The following is a 21,404-nucleotide window of genomic DNA, read 5'->3' on the forward strand; positions in this document are numbered from 1 at the left end:
TGGACTGAGGGGAAGTGAAAAGGTGTTTTGTGGTCTAAAGAATTAACATTAGAAATTATTTTTGGAAATCATGGACACTGTGTCCATGACTCAAGACCACTCAGCTTGCCATCACTGCACAGTTCACAAGCAAGTGTTCATGATGGTATAGGGGTGCATTAGTGCACATGGCATGGGATGATGTCAGAGTCTCAGTGTATCACTGATGATATGTTGGGTGAGATATAGTGATCTTAAACTTGTAGAGTACAGGTTTCAGGAACTCTTAAAAGATGGGACAAATCCATCATCTCGCAGGCCAGAATCTTCCCCAGGAACTAGAACCAGACACTGCACAGAAATCAAAATGGCTGTCAGCAGGGATTACAGTGGCAGCCAGAAAAGAATCCATCAGATCCTGCTGTGGCAGATGGTCTCTGGTCCTCACCACAGTAAGAAACGTGAAGCTGTGTCTTCTTCACCAGCACTACCACAAATCTGACACCACTGTATGTCTCATCTCCCCGCTATGAGCTTGAAGACTTCTGTGAGGGGTCAAACCTCCATCCCCATCTCATCCACACCTCATGGAACCCCAGGAAACTAAAGAACCATGAACCCCTAGTGAGCAGAAATGCTTTTGAAGTCTGGCGAAGTCTATAGCTACTGTCCAACCTTTCACTGAACTTGGTCAACCAGCCAAAATGTTCATTACACTCTCCAAAATAAAGCTGCCAAAATGATTTCTGTGGATTGCTGTTATAGAGGAACCACGTTTGATTGGATAAAAACACTGGGCCTCATTCACCAATATCTTATACAGTTTTTTCTTAAATTTGTTCTTGAGAGGTCCTAACAAAAACAAATGAAAACAAATACCAAATAAGAAAGCACTGAATATCAGAATCTTCATGATAAATATTTTGCTGGTTCATTTTAAATGCAAGGTTAAGAATGATGCATCATTGTGTGCTGCGGTTTGACATGGCTGTTATGCCATCTTAATCTAATACCATGACTGACCAACTTAAACAGTGCTGATGCTGAACCGCATTCCAGCCTGGCCACCTTTAACTCAGACAGCAGGCCACTGTTTTGCTTAAATCTCATAAAAAGCAATTTGTTTTAACCCCTTAAATTTTCAGGCATATTAAGGCTCTTAATTCAGTAGCCAATGAAAACACACAGAGTTGTTATGTCGCTGGCTGCTTAAGGGGTCATGATTTTTGCATTTAAACAGCTTCATTGCCTTAAGATCATTCACTGAAAAGCATATAAAAATGGTCTAAGTTGTGATTTTTTGCTGGTAGTTGATGTGGCCTCAATCTCTGAATGTTATCTCTGTAGAATCTAGTCTTCAGAGGCACTAATAGTATTTTGTGTTTTATGTGTACAGAGTATCTCCACTGCAGAAGTCTGAGGTGGTGGAAATGGTGAAGAAGCAGGTGAAGGTAATCACTCTGGCCATCGGTGATGGAGCCAATGATGTGGGCATGATCCAAACCGCTCATGTGGGTGTCGGCATCTCTGGCAACGAGGGACTGCAGGCTGCCAACTCTTCAGATTACTCCATTGCACAGGTGGGAGATGCTAGAACTTCAGAACACACCTTCTCTCATTGCATTAATTTCCAAGTATTAAGATGAATCAGTTGTCCATTGCCTATTTTAATGTTTTTGCACCAGCTGTGTGAATCCCAGCCCTATTTCAGTTCCTTGTACTGACTTCTGTTGAAGAAAGGACATAAACCGGCATTATCAACTACTTGCAGCACTGAGAAACATTTTAGAATACAAGTGATAAGTGGTGTAAATACTGAGTGATGCAGTTGTACAGATTATATGGTACACTGAAATGCTCTGCTTTAGCATTTTAAAGCAGTTGACAGTCTAACACAAGATTTTGTAATCACTGGTAGATATGACACTAGGTGGCCAGTCATTTACAGTAAGAGTTTGATTAAGTACTTCCATCCATCCATCCATTTTCTAAGCCGCTTCTCCGTCAGGGTCGCGGGGGGGTGCTGGAGCCTATCCCAGCAGTCTTCGGGCGGAAGGCACGAGTACTTGGGTACTTGATTAAGTACTTGTGATTATAAATTACAGAAACTGAATTCCAGGACCTGAGTTAAACTTTAATATCTTGGGTGAAGCTTGTCTTGTTGACTGTTTTTTAGTAATTTAACACAAATTACTAATTTAACACAAGCAATATGTGTATGATTTGGGGTGGGGGGGGTGGATCAATTGTGAATCGATTCACAAATGTCAAAAATCCATCCATCCATCCATTGTCTAAGCCGCTTCTCCGTAAGGGTCACGGGGGGTGCTGGAGCCTATCCCAACGGTCATCGGACGGAAGGCAGGATACACACTGGACAGGTCGCCAGTCAAATGTCAAAAATCAATTTTCTAAATTTTAATTGATAACTTAATGTTGACGGAACGCAAAAGGCAGAACTTTGCAAGATGCGGAAGTGCACTCTCGGCACGTGCTAATGTGCTAATACATCTTGCAAAGACACAGACTTACTTTGCTCTGCTTTAATCTTTAGCTCAACTGTAGCTGCATCACCAGCTCGAAACTTTTCCACAAAAGTAGCTAGAACAGTTGACTGTAAAATGCCTCTCAGTGTTCTACATATTACGAGGCTGAAGTAGTCTCTCATTTGCCAGCTTCTTGTTAGAATTTTCCCGTTCCGCCTTAAATGGTGCCAGAATATAACTGCTACACCATTTAAGGTGGAACAGGTCAATTCAAACAAGCTGGTGAATGAGAAGTGACTTCAACTTCACGTTTTTTTATTGTTTAACAGTTCCTCATTGCAGACTAAACCTATCAGAAAAACAGGAGTGATTATAAACATACACTGCTCAAAAAAATAAAGGGAACACTTAAACAACACAATATAACTCCAAGTAAATCAAACTTCTGTGAAATCAAACTGTCCACTTAGGAAGCAACACTGATTGACAATCAATTTCACTGCTGTTATGCAAATGGAACGGACAACAGGTGGAAATTATTGGCAATTAGCAAGACACACTCAATAAAGGAGTGGTTCTGCAGGTGGGGACCACAGACCACTTCTCAGTACCTTTCTGCTTTCTGGCTGATGTTTTGGTCACTTTTGAATGTTGGTGGTGCTTTCACACTCGTGGTATCTCTACAACCCACACAAGTGGTCAGTAAAACAGCCGCAGTTTGCCAACCCTTGAGCTAGCATATGGAAGCACTTTGGCTTCTATGAAGCTAAAAGGGAAAACCATATTTCGTTTTTCCGTCTGGTTGCACTTGCTGCCAACCAGAGGACCATCGAACAAGCAATGTCAAAGCTTCCACCCAACTCGGACGGAATGAAGTGAACTAGTGAACAACAAACTCTGTCACAACTTTTATTGCCAAGGATTTTTGTCCATTTTTGTCCATTCTCATCGTCACTATGTTGCACACTTAGGATAGATTTTATTTCACCATAACTGCACATTTTATCACAGATGAGTGGCAGCAGCGTCTCATGTGCTCCAAACATGCGCAGTAAATGAGAGCCTTCCAGTTTACTTACCAAACCACTTGTATTTGGTTTATTAATAAAAGATATTGGAAGTAAATTTATTGTGGACTATTATAAATACTTTGCTTTAAAAGTACCAAGTCCTCAGACAGTAGGAAAATAGAAATCCTGTATAGAACGAGCGATAATCGTTTTATAATCGCAAATCAGCCCTCTGAATCGTAATCGAATCATGAGGTGCCTAAAGATTCCCACCCCTAATGATTATGGTCTTGAAGTGTGAGCTGTGTAGCTATGTTTATAGATTAGTTTGGATTTGTGATTAACAGACACTCCATATACTAAGCGAACACAGTGTAAATTATTAAAATATTATGATACTAAAATGCTGTGATATTAAAATTCAGTGTAATGTTAAACATTTAGCGAAGTCTAAGGCTCTCAGCTTGCTAAACTTTTGAAGCTACACACAACAGTGTGAGCAGTGAGAAATGAGTGAAACAGGCTCTACATTCACAGGTCATGTTGTAGACCCCACTATCTCCATAACTCACAAAAAAATCTTATCCATCTTTGATATGGTGGCATCTTAAAGAAGATAAGGTTCTTATTCACTTTACTGATGGATGTGCATCCAGAGAATGTAGACCAAATGAAAGGATGAATGGACGTTCTTACTAGCTTGTCAAAGAGAAAGAGACAGTTGGGGAGTGTGTGTTTTTTTTTTTTTTTTTTTAATTTTGGGTGGGTGTTGAGGTTACTGCTTATCTACCCACAGCACAAAATTAGGGCTGCCCACCTTAAGACCAGAGAGGTGAATTTTGGCAGAATACTTCTGCCATTGAAAAATTACCAATGGACAATTACAAAAAATGACAGACATACCTTGTACATTGTATATTGTGTGTCCACAAGAGCGTGATCAACATGCTTAGAAAGAAAACAGATTTAGGTCACCTGGGGTATTAAATCACTCTGAATGGGATAGTGTGCAAAAAAAATCGAAGACATCCCTTGAAGCTAAATGAAATTTAGTGAATTGTTTCTGCATTTACATTTATGACACTTTGGCAAATGGTCTTATCCAGAGCGAGTTACAGTTTGATCATTTTACAGAGGTAGGCGAATGTAATATTAGGAGTCTTGCCCTTATAGTTAGGAGTGTATAGTGTAGGGTGTTTGTCAGGGATTGAAGCCCAGTTTGCAGGATGGAGACCAGTGGTATTACCCACTACACTATAGCAACCTGGATCTATATGTTTTAGCCACTAGGATCGTTTCCAGAATGAACACGCCTGTCTCCATGTAATAGTACTGTATATATATCTGATATTAGATGGCAAAAAATCCATTTCTATTCAGTTATCCTGAGAAGTCTGTTCACGGTCTGTCACACTTTTATCTGTGCTGACAAAATACAAATCCCAGTCGACCAAAACTGGAGTCTGGATTCTGTAGTTTGGGTCAAAGGTTAAAGTCTGGGGTCAGAGGTGAACAGGTGGGCAGAATCTGGAAGGCTGTATGAGGTCAGAGAAGTCAGTTTACATAGCTCCAGTGCTCTGTTACCCAAATCTTCATTGTCAGTGAAATGGATTGCGTTTATGTAAACTTAATTAATCTCGCTGTGCTGTAGTTCACAGTGCAGGTTTCATACTGCGAGAGCAGCATTGTGCTCGTAACAAAAGTACAGCGTTTCATGTGTCAAAGATGACTGTCTGTCAACACCATTTTCCACCGCTGTCCTTCTTTTCATATTTCGTGCTCTACCCCAACAGTGTCTTGTCACAATAGTGTTTTTCAGAGGGCCACAGGCCCTGCTAGATGCTCTGTTCATTAATTTAAGGCATCATATTACTCTAAAAAGGGTCCAGTCACTACCTAAGTGCCACTACAACCCTCATGGAAATGAATATGGGCACAAAAAAAATGAAAGCTGTATTGCAGAGCTCATCTGAACTGGATTCTTCATTCTGCATGACGTAATGACTTCTTAGCGGACCAGAAGAACGCTCTAGTTTTCTTTACATGCCATATAACGTTCATCTGCATTAGCTCACTTTGAGTTTGGTCTGTTATTTTAACCCATTTTTTAACCTTTTAAATTAACGTCACTCAGGAGACCAGTCTTTTGGATGACTGGAGAGAGTTTCCAGTTGCAGTAGCTGGTGGCGTGTAGGTATCAAGTACCTGGGTCAGACATTGTATTTGAAATGGTTGAACGGTCGTCACTCCTGCTCATATTTCCACTCTACAGAGTTGTGCCGTGTATGTTTATAGTGAGCAAAGAAAGGGCTACATTAAAGGGTATCGATATGGAGCCATATATCCGTACTACAAAGGTGTGTTTGACCCAAGTATGTTATGGCAAGAGTCTTGTTTATGCTGTTTCTGGAATTTGATCTTCTGCACTGGTCTGAGATCAAAATTGTTGTTCCTCTGTACTGTAACACAAGCATGTGAGGATCGGGAGCAGGTTCTGGATCAGTGCGTTAAAGCACTTCTTCAGCTTTTTTCTGGGGCCCTATAGAGATCAGCACAATTTAAACCGGACCATACACTTGTACTCTGCTGCTCTGTGTCTGTCAACAGCTCTTTTCTCTGAGTTCCAGAGGTCAGCCAGCTTCTTCTCCCTAAAAAACGTTTTCCTTTTTCTGCCCTGTACATCCGACCCAACTAATCCAGGCTCCATCCTTATGCTAGCTTAACGCAAACAATGTTTACTGCTTGGTGACATTTTAAGTTGTATTGAATAAGAGAAGGAGAACTGGAGACCCTTGCCTCATTTCCATGCCAATCAACCAATGACTAATGTCTTTGTTCATGCTTACATTCTGCTCACATGCGCCATTTTTGTTTACCATATGCCAAACAAAGGTCATTACAATCGCTAATCTCAGTGAGCCTTCTGCACCTGCACGAGTTCCTCACTGCTATCAGCATATCATAAAACAAGACAGAAATATCACAGCTTGCTTCATAAAATTGAATCATCAGCTCTCCCTATTGCTGTTCACATCACCCCGAGACAGCAGTAAAGTCTGCCTCTCTTCCTCTGCTTTTCAACACTTCTCAGCCCAAATGAAGTCTCAACCAATCTCACAGGGACCGAAAAGCTTAGGAATGTATGCAAGGAAGTCCGGTGCCATCCTTCTGCGCAGTTCCTGGCGTCCTACAGACACTGATAACATTCTTCCTTTATTTCAAAAACTAGAACTCTGGTTCACCCCCTCCCTCTCTTCTGGCAGGGTAACTGTAATTGTGTAAAGTAGAATCACATAGTGACATACTGTTCTAGTATACATCATCACCAGGCAGAAAAACATTTAAGTACTGGGGCAAAAAATCCCCCCCAAGTGTTAGTATAGATAATAAATGAAAAAAATTAACTTCTAAATGATATCCGTAAATGTGAATGAATGCTACTGTGAGCGGTTACTGCAAACAATAGTGTCTCAGTTCAAGAATACTCTTCCTCATCAGCCATAAAAAAATGATGACCAGTGCATTCCTACTGATGAAGTAAAAATTTTATTTTGATGATTTTGTGCTTAGCAATCCCTGAGCCTTATTGTTTCCTACCCTGTTCTTCAAATAACTCTCTCTCTCTCTCTCTCTCTCTCTCTCTCAGTTCAAGTACTTGAAGAACCTCCTGCTGGTCCATGGCGCCTGGAACTATAACCGTGTTGCTAAATGTATCCTGTACTGCTTCTATAAGAACATCGTACTGTACATCATTGAGGTAAGAAAGGGCAGGAACTGTGAATTTAGGTCACACCGCCAGTGCGTGCAATGGTAAATTGAAATGTTGGTTGCTTCAATAATTGATTTAAAAGTAATTATGATTAGCTTCAGACAACAGTGCTCTCCCTGTGTCCCCACACTGCAGAATGCACAATCCATTTACTGTATTAGCCCAAATGTTGCTTTTGTTTCATTTCTGGGGAGATTGAAGGCCCTCTTTTTGAGAGGCACCGCTTGGTTACTGGCGTTACTGGAAGGCATAGCGGAACAGGCTGGAATGTGCATCTCTCTCTGGGTGTTAAGCCTGCTGGCCATCCATCTCTAAAGGCGTTTGACGCTCCACAGAGTTGGTGCTGATAGTGGCTTCAGAGTGACCAAGAGTGACCTGACAAGTCAAAGAGCTGCTTTCAGCAGCAGCTTTCAGTCTGAAGTGCTGGGGAAGTTTGATCTGTGGCCCTGTACACACAGGCTTCAGTGGAATTATGCCTCTGGGAAAATGACATTGTTTTTCTAAAGGAAAGATGTGAAGACCGACTTTAAGCTGGTGAACAATTATGGGAAAATTGCGTTTTTCAGTCTAATCTCTGCTTGTTATATCTGTATTGTTCTGTTGATTACTTGGACAATACTTTTTAAAGTTTCCCCACATTTTGAAAAGAACAGAAAACCTGTTGACTCAAAACTCACTTCTAATAGAAGCTTTTGGGCGCTTGCTCAGTTCCATAAATAAACAGTTGAAATATGTGACATGCTGTATTGTGGATTCAAAACTACAACCAGTGCACTCTAAAGCAATGTTAAGACAGATATGAGAAAATGTATTACCAAAGCTGTTTTAATGAAGGTGTCCAACGTTCAGACTAATAAAAAAACACAGAGTTCCACATTCCTTAAAATTTTCCTTTATCAGTGGCCATCCTGACTCTGAAAACTCAGCCCCCACCACTGTGTGGCTGATGTATTACCACCAATGAGCTTGGTTTCCCTCTGCAACAGTGTTCCAATCTTAAATTACAGACATTTTGTGTAAAGGAATCATTACAATGTTCTACAAAAATCAAGTTTCACGTTAACATTTACTGATGGAATTCAGCAACTGACCAACAGCTTCTGTTATAAAGATGTTTTAGTCAACAGGTGTTCAGATGATTTCCTGACCAATGCTGTTGATGTGAAAGGTAGATATTAGGTTGAGTTGGGGCTCTCAAGTGGCATCTAATGGTTGGCCCTTTCATGAGTTTGATCCCTCGAGGTTCCATAGCCATCGGTGGTCAGTTGTCTAAGCAGGGGTTCACCCTGGACGGGTTTTTTGTGGTCAGAGGTGTGTGTGTGAGGTGTGTTTTGTGCACTGTTTTATAAGTTTTTGGGTGGATGTAGCAGAATTGGCACATTCAGTTCTCCTGCAAGCACATTAGTGTTGCATCAATTGCAGTTTGAAAAGATGTAGCTGATAAATTAGCATGTGTGAAGTCAACAGACTGATATTCAAGCTCTAGTGTAATTTAGTTTTAGATATGTGCACTTCAAAAGACAAAACACAACCCATATTATATGTATGCTGTATACAAGCCTGGCACCAGCAGACAAATCTTGTTTACTAAAAGAGGCAACCTGGTGCTCTGGATTAGCAAGTGCTTATACATGCATGTGATACAGGGACTTAGAGACAGCTGTGCAGTCTCCAACAGTTGTGCAGTTTTTGGGGGTAAAGGTTAGCTACCTGCTCTGCTGACACTATTTCCAGTTACACAATGTAGTGGACTCCAGGGAGACTGGATAATGCACTGAATCATGCCAAGCTGATCTAATGTCATACACTTCTGTCAGGAAAGAAGCATCAGTCATGTCAGACAAAGAAGGACACTTAGCCACATAGTTAAGAAACATGAGCCCCTGAAAAATCTATCCTTTTCCATCCATCTTGCTCTTGCATGCCACTTGACCTCTGAACTCTTTCTCCTTCTTTCGCTGTCTCATTTTTTTAATGTGTGGTAGTAAATCTCTAAAAGGACTTCTGGATTCCTGTCCATCCATGGTCACAGCTGTCTATGATACTGAGAACTGGAGCTCAGAAATAAATCAGGATATTTGATAACTGCAACTTGCTTTTTGATCCTAAAAGCAGTAGTGGTGAGAAAAGAGGGACTTTTTGTCATTTTCACCTCAGCTCATGTCTTGGCCTTGTCGTTTTTTGATGTCTTATTGAGGATGATTCGTATCAGGGCCTGCCTTGTTCTTCAGTTGTGGAGGCGGCACACAGCACATATGTGAATATGCTGTACTGTGTTTGGGGATATGTGGGCTCTTACCACGGACACCACTTAAACTCCTTCCCTGAATTTTATAATCACTGATTACATTTGATCATTTTAAAGCTGGGACTGCTTATATAATTTTTAAAAATTGTCAGTAATGTTAGTAAAATTCATGCAAAAATGCCATCTGAAATGAGTCAGTATTTTTCTCTTACTTTTATTTGAATGGTTAGTCATCATGAATAAGACTTGTAGTCCCCACTAGCGCAAATGGAAACTGTTCTGCTCACAAATTTTTCTTAACTAACTGTATCTTAATTTATGAATATTCCAAAGTTGTTTAGCATTTTAACCCTAGATATTTTAATCCCATGTGCGCCTATTGTGTACTTGTGTACCACTTCTGTGCTCAGCTCAGCAAATAAGAAATAATACTTTCAGAGAATGTTTGCTGTGCACTGAAATTAGCAGGAAAATGCCTTATTTATACACATTTAGATGTTTGTTCCCTTTCTTGGGATTAGCTGATGACAGTCACTTTAACACAAACTTTGTTATGATCACACTGCATAATACAAACTTCAATTCCAAGTTGGGACACTATGTGAAATGGTAATAAAAACAGAAGGCAATGATTAGCAAATTCAGTTTCACCTGCATTAAATTGAAAACAGTGCAAAATATTCCTCTGATGAACTTTATTTTTGTTGTTTTTTTAATATGTCAATACATGCTCATTCCGAATTTAATGCCTGCAACATGTTCCAGTAACGTTAGGACTGTGTTGCATCACCTTCTCTTTTAACAGCACTTAGTAATCATTAGAGTACTAAAGACACCAATTGATCCAGTTTTGAAGACAAATTTTTTGCTATTCTTTCGAACAAAGGAACTTTGTTCTTACGCTGTTGGATCATTTGCTGACACTTTTTGGACAGAATGCTCAGCCTTGGCCTTTCCTGGATGCTCCTTGAGTACCCAAGTATGATTTTATCACCGGTTTAAGGTATTTTCTGAAAATTCTACAATATTTCTATTGTTAAATTGCCTCATGACACCTTTATTGGAATTTCATTGTACAAAGAACAATGAAGTTGAGAAGGTAAACCTTTAAAATATCTTGTCTTTTGCGGTTTGTTTTACATGCAGTTCACATTTGATTTACAAATAACTTTCTGTTTTTATTTGCATTTTACATGCTGTTCTAACATTTTTGAAATTGAGATTTGCATTTGTCTTCCTTCCTCTTTCTTTGTTTCTACATTTGCTGTATTTCCTTTCTTTCCACGTACATTATGCAGCTGCAACAACTATTTTTAATTTAAGTGATAGGATTTTGAAAGTGGCCAGTGTTCATCTGTTGCTGGTGGCAAGGCAAGCCAGTGTCGAATACACCTTTTGTTGTAGCTGAGAAATGTATCCCCCAGCCTGCTGCAGGGGGTGTGTGACTATAATGGAAGCTCGCTGCTCGCTTTCTCTGCCTCCTGCTGTATCAAACACCTCGGCTTTGTAAGGGCCTGACACCCAAGACACATGCTTCCCAGGGGGCGCCCAAAGAGATACATTTGTTGCACTAATAGGTTTACCTTTGACTGCATGTATTTTATTTAATTCTCCTTATTTCCCAGGCTGTAACCTGGAAGAACAAGAATGAAGATGTTAATGTGAATTTTAACCTTACAGGAGCAACATCGTGTTACTGTGTGCGTGTGTGCGCGTGTGGCTGTGTGTGTCTTTTGCAATTCCTTTAACCAGTGAAACCACTGCACATAAAAGGTACCATTACACAGTAGACAGGCTCTGGTATCAGTTTTTGCTCACTAAAATGCTCGTTTTATGCATCATTTAGCAGGAAGGAATGATGACCAGGAATTTTCAAGGTCTGTTGCTAAACAGAGTAGCCTTTCAAAGCCTCAATCAGGATGTTTTTAGAGCTAAATTACTTATGAACTGTCAATCTGAGTAATCTATATAGATCAGTTAAACTGGACTAACAGAAAAAATGCAAATTAAGATAGAAACTCCAAAAAACACATTCAATTAATCACGCTAGACAGACTGAAAAATCACCTCGACAGTGAAAACGTATGTCTTGTGTGTAATATTTCCCATTATGAGAAATATTTTGAGATTATTCAGCTTTTTTTGCCATATAGTGTAACATAGATAATAATCAAGGCGTCCTTTATTGTTTGGATTGTCACCATATTGTCAGATACTGTTAATGTGCTTGATTACATTATGAAATGGATAAAAAATAATGACAAAAAATAAAGCATCAAAGTTTACAATTTTACTACTGTAGCAACAATAGTGAAAGAAAACCTTTCTCTGAAATAATGTCGGATTGTCTGCATTTAGCAAACAAAAGCTCACTCTCACACTGCCGTTATTGTCCAGCAGGGCTGTTGAGCGTTAGATTGACAGCTCGTCAGCAGTCCTTGCTCAGGCTGATGGACAAGTGGCATTTATGAGGTAATTACAAGAGGCTGGGTAAGCCTGAGCGGACAGCCTACGGAATGAGGCTGCCTGGTGCCCTCATTATCCAACTCCTCAACCTTTCTCTCTCACCCTCTCTCACTCTGCTTCTCTCGTACACTCTGCCAAAGCATTTAGCACCCCTCTTTCTTCAGGCTTGGCTTGTTGGGCTGCTTTCTTTCTTTCAGGCTCTTTATGTATGGGAGAAAGGCAGAGGGCCCCGTCTGCATTTTAAGGACACAGTAAAGGAGCACAGGGGCCTGATGGGGTGCAGAGGACAAATCCCACTCCCCCCACTCACTCTCTCTCTCTCTCTCTCTTTATTTTCTCTCTTTGTCTTCTTGTGCTTTCTCTTATAAACTATGTCTCAGGATCAGCTCCTTTGAATGGGCTTTGACTTTGAATCTGTTGGTTTTTGATTTGCTGATAGATATTCCGGTAGCAACTCAGGCCAAGTTTCATGTGAAACCCGCTTGCACACTATACACACACTTGCTTTTTTGGATTGTGTGCTGGGGGGAGAGGCCAGCCACACCCCAGCGCTGAGCTGGGCTGAATGAGAGGAGGAGGAAAAAAGAAAGAGAGGAAAAAACTGCAGCCGTAATGAGCAAATCAATGTGTGCCTCTCTCCAGAGAGCGAGAGAGAGAGAGCAGCAGGCCAAAACACTCACTCACACAAACTTATTTAACTGCTGCCTATGAATAGAGAGGTTTTTACTTAGCACAACAATACACTGCAGGCTGGTGGCCAGTACTGGTCCCACAACAGCCTGCTAGACACCGGCTACTGGAAACACACCACCCCAGAATAGGGCTGCAGATGTGTATGTGTATGTGTGAGAGAGAGAGAAAGTTGGTGATCAGACCAGACTAAAGATAAAACTCTGACACTGGTTTATGTCACTGGTTTAGGAAGAATGCAGTACAGTTATTCTGTTAGTTACATGTTTTGCCTCTGTATGTGTACATATTTGCAGGACATTTGAACATTTCAAGGCCATTTTTTAACTTTGTTATAAAACCACAGAAAACATGCCATTCTTTGTCAAGCAGAGAAAAAGTTCTCACATAGTGTTATACCTCCATGTTTCCTTTAAGAAAAATTGGATTCTGTAGGTTAGGATTAAGCTTAGATAAATGGTTAGATAACCATTCTTAATTTAATATTACAGTCAAAAACTTTTGTTAAGATCAAGTTATTCATTTTTCATCATCAGAAAAAAAATTCTTTATTACAGCTTCTATCCTTTTCAGGAGACCTGCTTTCAGTCTTTTAAAGGATTCTGCAGGTTTATTTTTACACATCTTCCCAGTTCAGTCTTAGTTGGTTGGATTTTCTGCTTCTCACAATTCAAATAATCCCAAACACAGTCCATTGTTTTGAGAACACCAGCAGCTTCTTTGATTTGCAATTTTTGGTCTGTTTTCATTTTCTATTTCCTCTGTATGTTCTACCACACATTCTTTTAGACCCATAGTGTTGTCTTATCACAGTGGCAGGATGGACAGGATTTTTTCAGATGTGGAGCACCTGGACTTTCTCATCTCTCTCTCAGAGATAAAAGCTGTGAGTGCTGTTTATTGGATGGTGATTTTTTTGTGATCTGCCAGGTCTGCACAGTTGTTAGAAGTTTTAATATCTTCTTTTTCTTTCAAAAACATTTTTCACTTTTTCCTGTAACTTCTCCCTTCCTAATGCAAGTGGATTATCATGTATCTAATCTCCTCAGAAGTATCTCCTGAAAAATACATAACTTGTACTTAATGGCCATCTTGACTGGAATTGGATAAATGAAGAGTGGTCTTTGACTTTTGCACTGAACTGTACATATTATACATATAGGGTATATGTACAACACCATTTCCTGACAAGACATAAGAATAAACTGTGTGTGTGTGTGTGTGTGTGTGAGAGAGAGAGAGCAGAAGGGAGTAAGGCGCAGCAGCTCTGCTTTAAAAACAATATCACGGTAGAATGCACCTGATGTGGAGCTGGAATGGGTGGGCGTGGTTTTAGGGGGGGTGTTCTCTCCCTCTTTCACCCGAGGGTGTGAAGAGAAGGGGCGACAGACATTTGTTTTGGGAACGTTTTCACGCATTGGCTCGCACCATTGAAAGAATAGGGTCGGTTTGTGTGTGTGTGTGTGTGTAGGGGGCTGCTGTTGCATGCTGGGGCCTCGGTTGGGGGTTCTGTCAAAATCAAGAATTTGTAGCAATTCATGCTTTCATAATGGAGTTAAATGAAGCGAAGAAATGTCCGCCTGGCTCGGGCCCTACACAGCAAGCCTGGTGTCTGCTCAACAGCCGTGCCTTGCACATTGACACATACACGCGCACATACGCGTCTTTTAGGATGCAGCGTTTTCCTCTCAGAACCATGGCTATGTGGATGTTGTTCAGAGGCTGTACAGAAGCCTGTGTCATTTCACACACACTAAAGAGTCAGTTCAGTCAAAGGGGTGCTTGGTGCTCTTACCTTTTGAAACAGCATTTTTCACTCATTAAATTCTGGTGTGCCTTGACATGTTGCTGCACTTTACATATCTGAAACCTGTAGAGAGCAATGTGTTTCAGTTAGAGCCTGAAATGTTTGCCTGAACCCAACAGGACCTAACTGTTCATGTTCAGTTCAGACTTCATTTCTCAATAATGTGTCTGGTTTAGTTTGAGTTTAGATTTCACATTTCGATTCTCACAACCCGCCTCCCACTTTCAACAGATTTTACTCTGCAGTTCTTTTTTGGTCAAATATATATTTTAATGTTATGCGTAATATGTACATGTACAAAAATAGGCTGAAGCAGCCTGTATGTGCACAATATGCCAAAAAGGGAGGTATTTGAAGACACTGCTTGATGAATACATTTATTAATGCAAATTTAACATTTTTGTACATTGTAAATAATTTGGTTCAGCTGAATTTTCTAGCTTTCTTCTCCTTCTCCTTCTTTTCCTTCTTCTTCTCCTTCTTTTTAAATTTTATTTATCCATGGTCTGTTGACCGATATTACTTTCTCTACATGCTAATTTAACCAGCACCATACTTGAAAACTTCGTAACAGTTTATTTGGTCCTTTGTAGATGATTAATGAACTCTTAACAGATTCTCCTTAACACATCAACAACATATAAGTGAAGCATCTGAACATTGAAGTAAATATATAAAGACGTTATGTTGAAACATAATTTACATTAAGTGGATGTTGTTAATGCTACTTACATTATGCAAAAACCTAACCTTATCTAGCCTTACCCATAACCTAACCCTGGCCCTAATCCTAACCCTAACCTTAAACTCAACCCAAAAACTAATCCTAACCCTCATAAGTATTTTGTGTTTTACTGAGTGTCCGTTGATTTTGTTTTTGGTTTTATCTAAGAGGACTATTCAAATTAATGTTACCAAAAGCTGGATAATTGACCTGTTTGGGTCAGTTTGGGCTTGAATTTCTTTGAGTTTGGCTCAATTTCAGATTCAAAGCTTGATGACATGGTTGGGTTTGGTTCAGCTTGGGTTGGGTTAGACTTGGACACACAGCTCTCTGGATGTATTGCGTTTCAGACCAAATATCAATGCTGATTGAAGCTGTAATTGCTAATACTGCACCATTTCAGATCCAGCTGCTTATTCAGTCACATAATATCAAATATCCTGGTTCATTTCAGACACACTGTATTATAGACATAATTGTAAGCCCGGCAGGTTTTCTTCAGTGTCTCTAGCCTCTAGCTGTACCATACAGGCTGTAGAGTGTCATGGCCTGTTCTACTAATGGACTTATGAGGTGGTAATCCTGGCCTGTGTGACATATGGTTTTGATAAACCTTATCTTTTCCTCTGTCCTTTCTTCTGACCCTCACCTCATTCAAGGTTTTCTCTGATTCCTTAAACCTACCCCTCTCTCTCCAGCCCCATAACTCTCCACTGGTGGACTGGGAGTAGAAGTTTCACTGACTGATAGAAGATCAGTACTTGTGGTTTCTTTTAAGAAAATTCCTCCAGGGAAGGCTGTTCCCAGGTCAGGACCTCATAAGTTGGATCTTAGAGGGAAACTCCAGTGATCTGCTCCTCTGATCTTGTCTGTCCAGTCCTAAGGCCATGGGAACCATTACTGTGTAGACAAAAAAGCTAAAATGTCTGCTTTCCCATCCCCACACTCCACTGTAGTGTGACTCACCCCTATATGCTGTCTCTTCCTTCTTTTCTGTGACATGGAGCTGCCTCTCTGAGTGATGATTACTGAGCTCATGCTGTAACTTCAATCAAAACTTGAGTGATTTGATACTGGTAGCAAAGTCATACCTAAGCTTTCATATCTTCTACAGCAGCCACTGCTTGAGCAGCCTAACCATCTGTTGCAGCTTTTCCTAATAGTTAACTGTCTAATCTTCTAACCAATGACTCCTTCTATTAACTGAAGGGTGCTATCTAATAAAACTTATTTATAAAACCAATTTTGCATTATCTTAATAAAAAAATTTTTTATTGTGATTTATATTTTTATTGTAATTTAGAACACTTGCTGCAGTCCACATGAGGCCTGAGCTAAGTCAGATTGAGTGTGAGCACCATGCCTCCTCTTTGATGGTAATCTTTGGCTGCGCCTCTGTTTTTTGCTATCAGTGATCGAGAGAGCGTGGGCGGTGTGGGGAGAAGGGGTCATCACTCCAAACATTTTTCTTTCACACACAGATAATGATAGTAGTGAAGATGACTTTGATCAAAGTGAAGAATCTCATGGTGAAACATTTTATAGGGACCATGCTGAATGCTTTTTTTCTATGAAAGTATGAAACTGAAAGTTTGAAGTATGAAAGTAAACAGATGGTGGTTGCACAGTTCATTTTTAAGTACATAGTTTTAGAAAATGCATAGAAAAAGATCATTTTTTGTCATCACTGTCATATCAAAACCTTTTTTTTTTCTTTTTCTTTTTACACAAGGTTCCTTTCTCTTGTGTAATTACTTCCAGACAACTGGACCAAATAGAAATGGTCCAAAAAGACTTGGATTATAACTATTGGAACTTTTTCCTTTTCTTATAAATTTACCATTTCTGAGATATAAGCTATACATCAGAGATACATATGCTTATATGCAAAAGTTTGAACACCGCTGGTCAAATTCCAAGTTTTGTTGATTTTGAAGTAAAAACTATTGAACACAAACACAAAACACCCTTTTTTTGCTTATTTTAGTGAACAGTTGTGCATTGATGTTTGCAAAGGCCACCTTTTATTAGATTTTTTCCCAATATGTTAAATTCAGTTAATAAACAGAGTGTTTTAAAATGCACAGAGGTGTGTTCCCTGTGGAGGATGTGCTAAATTATTTTTGCTTGGAAACATGTCGTTTGCCCAGAAGCCCTTACATTTCTGCACATGACTATATTCTGAGAGTAGATATTTGAAAGAAATAGTAGCCTTCTGATGTCTCATGATGACATTTACAGAGAATGACACAATGTGTGTACATCTTCAGACACTGCCATTCAAATATTTAGAATCACCATTCAAAAGCTTAAATATCTTCAATAATATAAAACCAGTGTGGTGACGGATAAATGCATAAAATGATTCTAACATACTGGTCCTGTTCCACATCACATGCTTATAGAATTCTAAATAATTAATAGGAAGTTGTAAAATAAATGTTAAAAATAAAGAAAATTTAGAAGAAGAGTAGAAGTCAATGATTCTGAATGAAGATACTCAATGAAATTATGAAATTAATATCCATAAAGCCTTGTATTCCAAAAAGGACAGATATCCCATTACAGATAACTTACCAAAATATATAAATACATAATTACAGTATATTATTTATCCTTGAGTAACTTTGTTTTTTCCAAAATACTTTTGAAGCCGACATCTAAAAGTTTTTTTCTTTTTTTTATACCTGTACTGTAAGTCAGTTATTAGTGTTATAAACTAAGAAAAAACGTTAACATGAAAAACAGTCCCAAAATTGAGCGGCAGTGTGAGTGTGGCAGAATTATGCCATGAGGGTTTTTCTCTTTTACCTTTCAAATTCTAGTTCTAATTCAGCACTTGTAGGATTATGTGATCATCAAGGGTGCTGTGGTTTAAAAATCTGTTCCATGATTTCATTTTGATTATCAGAAGTGTCTACTCTGTTTTTCAGATTTGGTTCGCCTTTGTGAACGGCTTCTCTGGTCAGATTCTTTTTGAGCGGTGGTGCATCGGCCTGTATAACGTGGTAAGTGTGTGTGCGTCTGTGTAATTTACTGTGAGAGTGAATGTGTTAAAGTGTCTCCCCTATCGTGCTGAGGCAAGAAACTCATTAGCCGCAGCAGCCCAAGTGACTCCTTTACTGCAGGCCTGTGTCATCGACATCCTGAAAATCTCCCTCTTATTTATGAGCCCTTGTCAAGTCCATATTCCCACAGTGCCTAGAACTATGTCCTGAATGTGCTACAACAACAGCCGCTCGTGCCCCAAAAGAACTGCCTTAAAGTGGTCAGCAGTGGATGATAAAGGAGCAGGTTGAATTCAGGCACACACACATGCCACACACACTAGATAGAGTATACACAACCACAGACACACACAAAGTGTCTGAACGCAGCCCTGGTGACTATGGGATGCCTCAGAGACCAATGCTGGGCACATGTGAGATTAATTAATGTGTCATGTGTAGGGCCATGAAATTCTTGTGCAATATTATGTGTAGGTTTAAACTTTTGGCTTTGCTATTTGTTGTAATGGCTTGTTTTCATGGGGATGAATGTGAACAGAAACTACTGATTCACTATTGACAGCAATTAATTTGAATACTGTTTTTGCTGCTGAATGAAAAAAAGAAGAAAAAAAAGTAAAAAGCTGAGAAAGTTGCTTCACATCAGCTCTCTGTTATGGTTGACTGGCATGGTGAGGCAGTAATGACTTGGCACGGCACATTTTCTCTTTATCTGAAAGAGGAGGAATTCTGTGGCTTCAGTGGGGGTCTATTGGACGCAGTGGTCCGAATCCACCTCTGAATGGAAGTCCCCGTCTCTCTGAGAACAGAGTCCAGCAGAGCATATCCTTCAGCCCTGGCGGCCAGAGCCAGCAAGCTGCAGCTGGACCAGTGGGAAAGATTCTGGGCTGACCCTGTGACCTTCTCTGCTCCATTATACTACTCCTCTCTTTCAACAGCTGCTCACGCTCAAACTATACAGAGGGGAAAAAAATACTAAAACCATACAGTGGATCTACTAACGAGCTGCGGGCATCACGACAGATGTTCATGTGAGATAACTTTTGCATATGGAATGAGAGTATCCAAATAAGATAAATGCCAGAAAGCTTCATGCTCAGTGGAGTGCAGCGAGCAAGCAGACGCAGGGAAAATGAAGGGGGGTCCGTTGTCTGGAATAAAACAGCCTGTCTACTGCTGAAGAAATTTACCAGTTAGAAGATTCACCTTAATAGCCTGACATCTCACTTGCACATGATATTGAAATGTGTTCAAATGACCACAGATGTCCCAATACAAAAGATTTAGTTGTATGTTCTTAAGCACATTTTAACTGTTTTTAATGTTTTGTATTTCTATGATCATTTTTCTTCTAAATACTTTTTTCCAGTTACATTTCAATGCATTTTAAAACAATCCTAATTACTCTTATCATTTTGTGTTGTTCTGTATGAGGCAGCCTGATGTAACTTTAGGTCCAGAATCAGCTTTGCTATTTTATATTTATACTGTATGTGCTGATCTGTCAGTACATTTCTGTTTGAATAGATTCTCACTAAAGTTTGTGTGAGTTGGCCAGTAATTCAGTAATTGTACATACTAGAAAACAAAATAACAAATTCAGAAATTCTGTTGTGTTCTACTGCATTATATTAAGTTGTAAAGTTTTGCATTTTTGTGCACTCTTTTTTTTCCCCCTCAGATTTTCACAGCTCTGCCACCCCTGACACTGGGCATTTTTGAGCGCTCCTGCAGGAAAGAGAACATGCTCAAATACCCAGAACTTTACAAGACATCCCAAAATGCTATGGGCTTCAATACCAAGGTAAATCTCATATGTACCTCTCTAGAGATAAATTTTGATTATATAGATAAATAGATTTTGAAAAAAAAAGAAATGTGAGATTTATGAGAATCTGCAGTAACTTTTCAAAACTATTCAGGATTATTAATTGGCTACTTACAGATTAGGTGGAGAGTTTCATGAATTCTCCTTCAGCTGTGGTTTTTGGTCATGTGGTTTGGTTGTCTTCGGGTTTTTTTTTTTTTTTTTTTGGAATGTCCCAAGTGACTATTTTAGATTTATTAAAACAATCTGAAGTCATTAGGATTAAAATATATGCTTTGAATTCATCCAATGAAGCCATTAGGTCTTAAACAATCCTTTTGATGATAACAGACGTGGCTACCATCATGCTACCAGAAAAACAGAATGTGTAAAATTAAAACGTTTGTTGTATCTGTCTGACCTCATGTCCCTCTCCGTAGCCTTTGGAACTTTCTGCTGTATTAATCAGTGGCCAGAACTCTCTCCCAGTCCCCACAAATATGCACTGCCCATTAACCTGTCTGTGTGTGTGTCTGTGTGTTAGCTTGCCCCTGCTGTTAATGAAGCTGTCTCCTCTTCAGCCTCTGTGTGTCGGCCAGTGTCCCCCCACGCCCTAGCTCCACAGGCGTGGAGACCTGCTCAATACAGCACGACACGGATTAGGCACAACACACACCCCCCGTGTAAGAGAGAGAGAGTGATAGAGACAGACTGGAGACAGGGAAATGCTGTTAGTTTGGCAAAAAGGGAAAGAAAGAGAGGAAGAGAGAATCAGAGAGAAGAGAGTAGGCAAGAGAGAAGAAAAGTGAGAGATTCTATGGAAAGGACAGATTTGAGGTGAACAGATCAACACAGGTCTGCTGTGTCTTGACTGATGTGTTTGGATGAGACTTTCTCACTGTTGCCTTCAAATTAATTGATGTCCTGACACTTACTGTATAATACTTTATTAGTATAATAAAGCTAGCAGTAAGTGTGTTATTGCCCATTACATTTCAATTCAATTCACAAGGCCTTACAGGCTTTACTATAGTCATTTACAAAATAAAGATACAAGTCTAAAGGGTAATTCCACTGACTTTTTAAAATTCCTGATAAAAATTAAATCGTGGCAATGTAAACAAAGTCCTTCAGAGTGATTTGATGTGGAATGATGCATTGCTGTGGTTTCTGTGTAGTGGTGATGCAAACCAGAGTTTGCAAAGGCAAGTGGAACTACTGTATTTGTGTAAAATTATATATAGCAGTTTGTATTGATAATGTTGTTAATGTAAAATATTGTTTTAAAATGGGCAACTTAGCTCAAAGTGGTTTGCATATACCTCTCCACCATGAATATATTCTTAAAAACTATTTTTGGCCTAACCCAAATCAAAACTATCATAAAACAATGTCTCCATCATCAGGCAG

The 21,404-nt window shown here is 39.6% G+C and overlaps 1 protein-coding gene across 7 annotated transcripts in view; it reads left to right on the forward strand.

Moving 5' to 3' along the window:
• The window catches only part of atp8a1 (ATPase phospholipid transporting 8A1), a 162,860-nt gene that overhangs the window by 111,749 nt on the left and 29,707 nt on the right, over positions 1-21,404 (forward strand). For all 7 annotated transcript variants that reach the window (XM_017690149.2, XM_017690154.2, XM_017690148.2 and 4 more), the window contains 4 exons: positions 1,376-1,559; positions 7,122-7,232; positions 18,113-18,187; positions 19,869-19,991. In XM_017690149.2, the coding sequence (XP_017545638.1) occupies positions 1,376-1,559; positions 7,122-7,232; positions 18,113-18,187; positions 19,869-19,991 (493 nt within the window). The remainder of the gene's footprint in view (positions 1-1,375; positions 1,560-7,121; positions 7,233-18,112; positions 18,188-19,868; positions 19,992-21,404) is intronic.

This window comes from Pygocentrus nattereri, chromosome 8, assembly GCF_015220715.1.
Source record: "Pygocentrus nattereri isolate fPygNat1 chromosome 8, fPygNat1.pri, whole genome shotgun sequence".
Classification (NCBI taxonomy): Eukaryota; Metazoa; Chordata; class Actinopteri; order Characiformes; family Serrasalmidae; genus Pygocentrus; species Pygocentrus nattereri.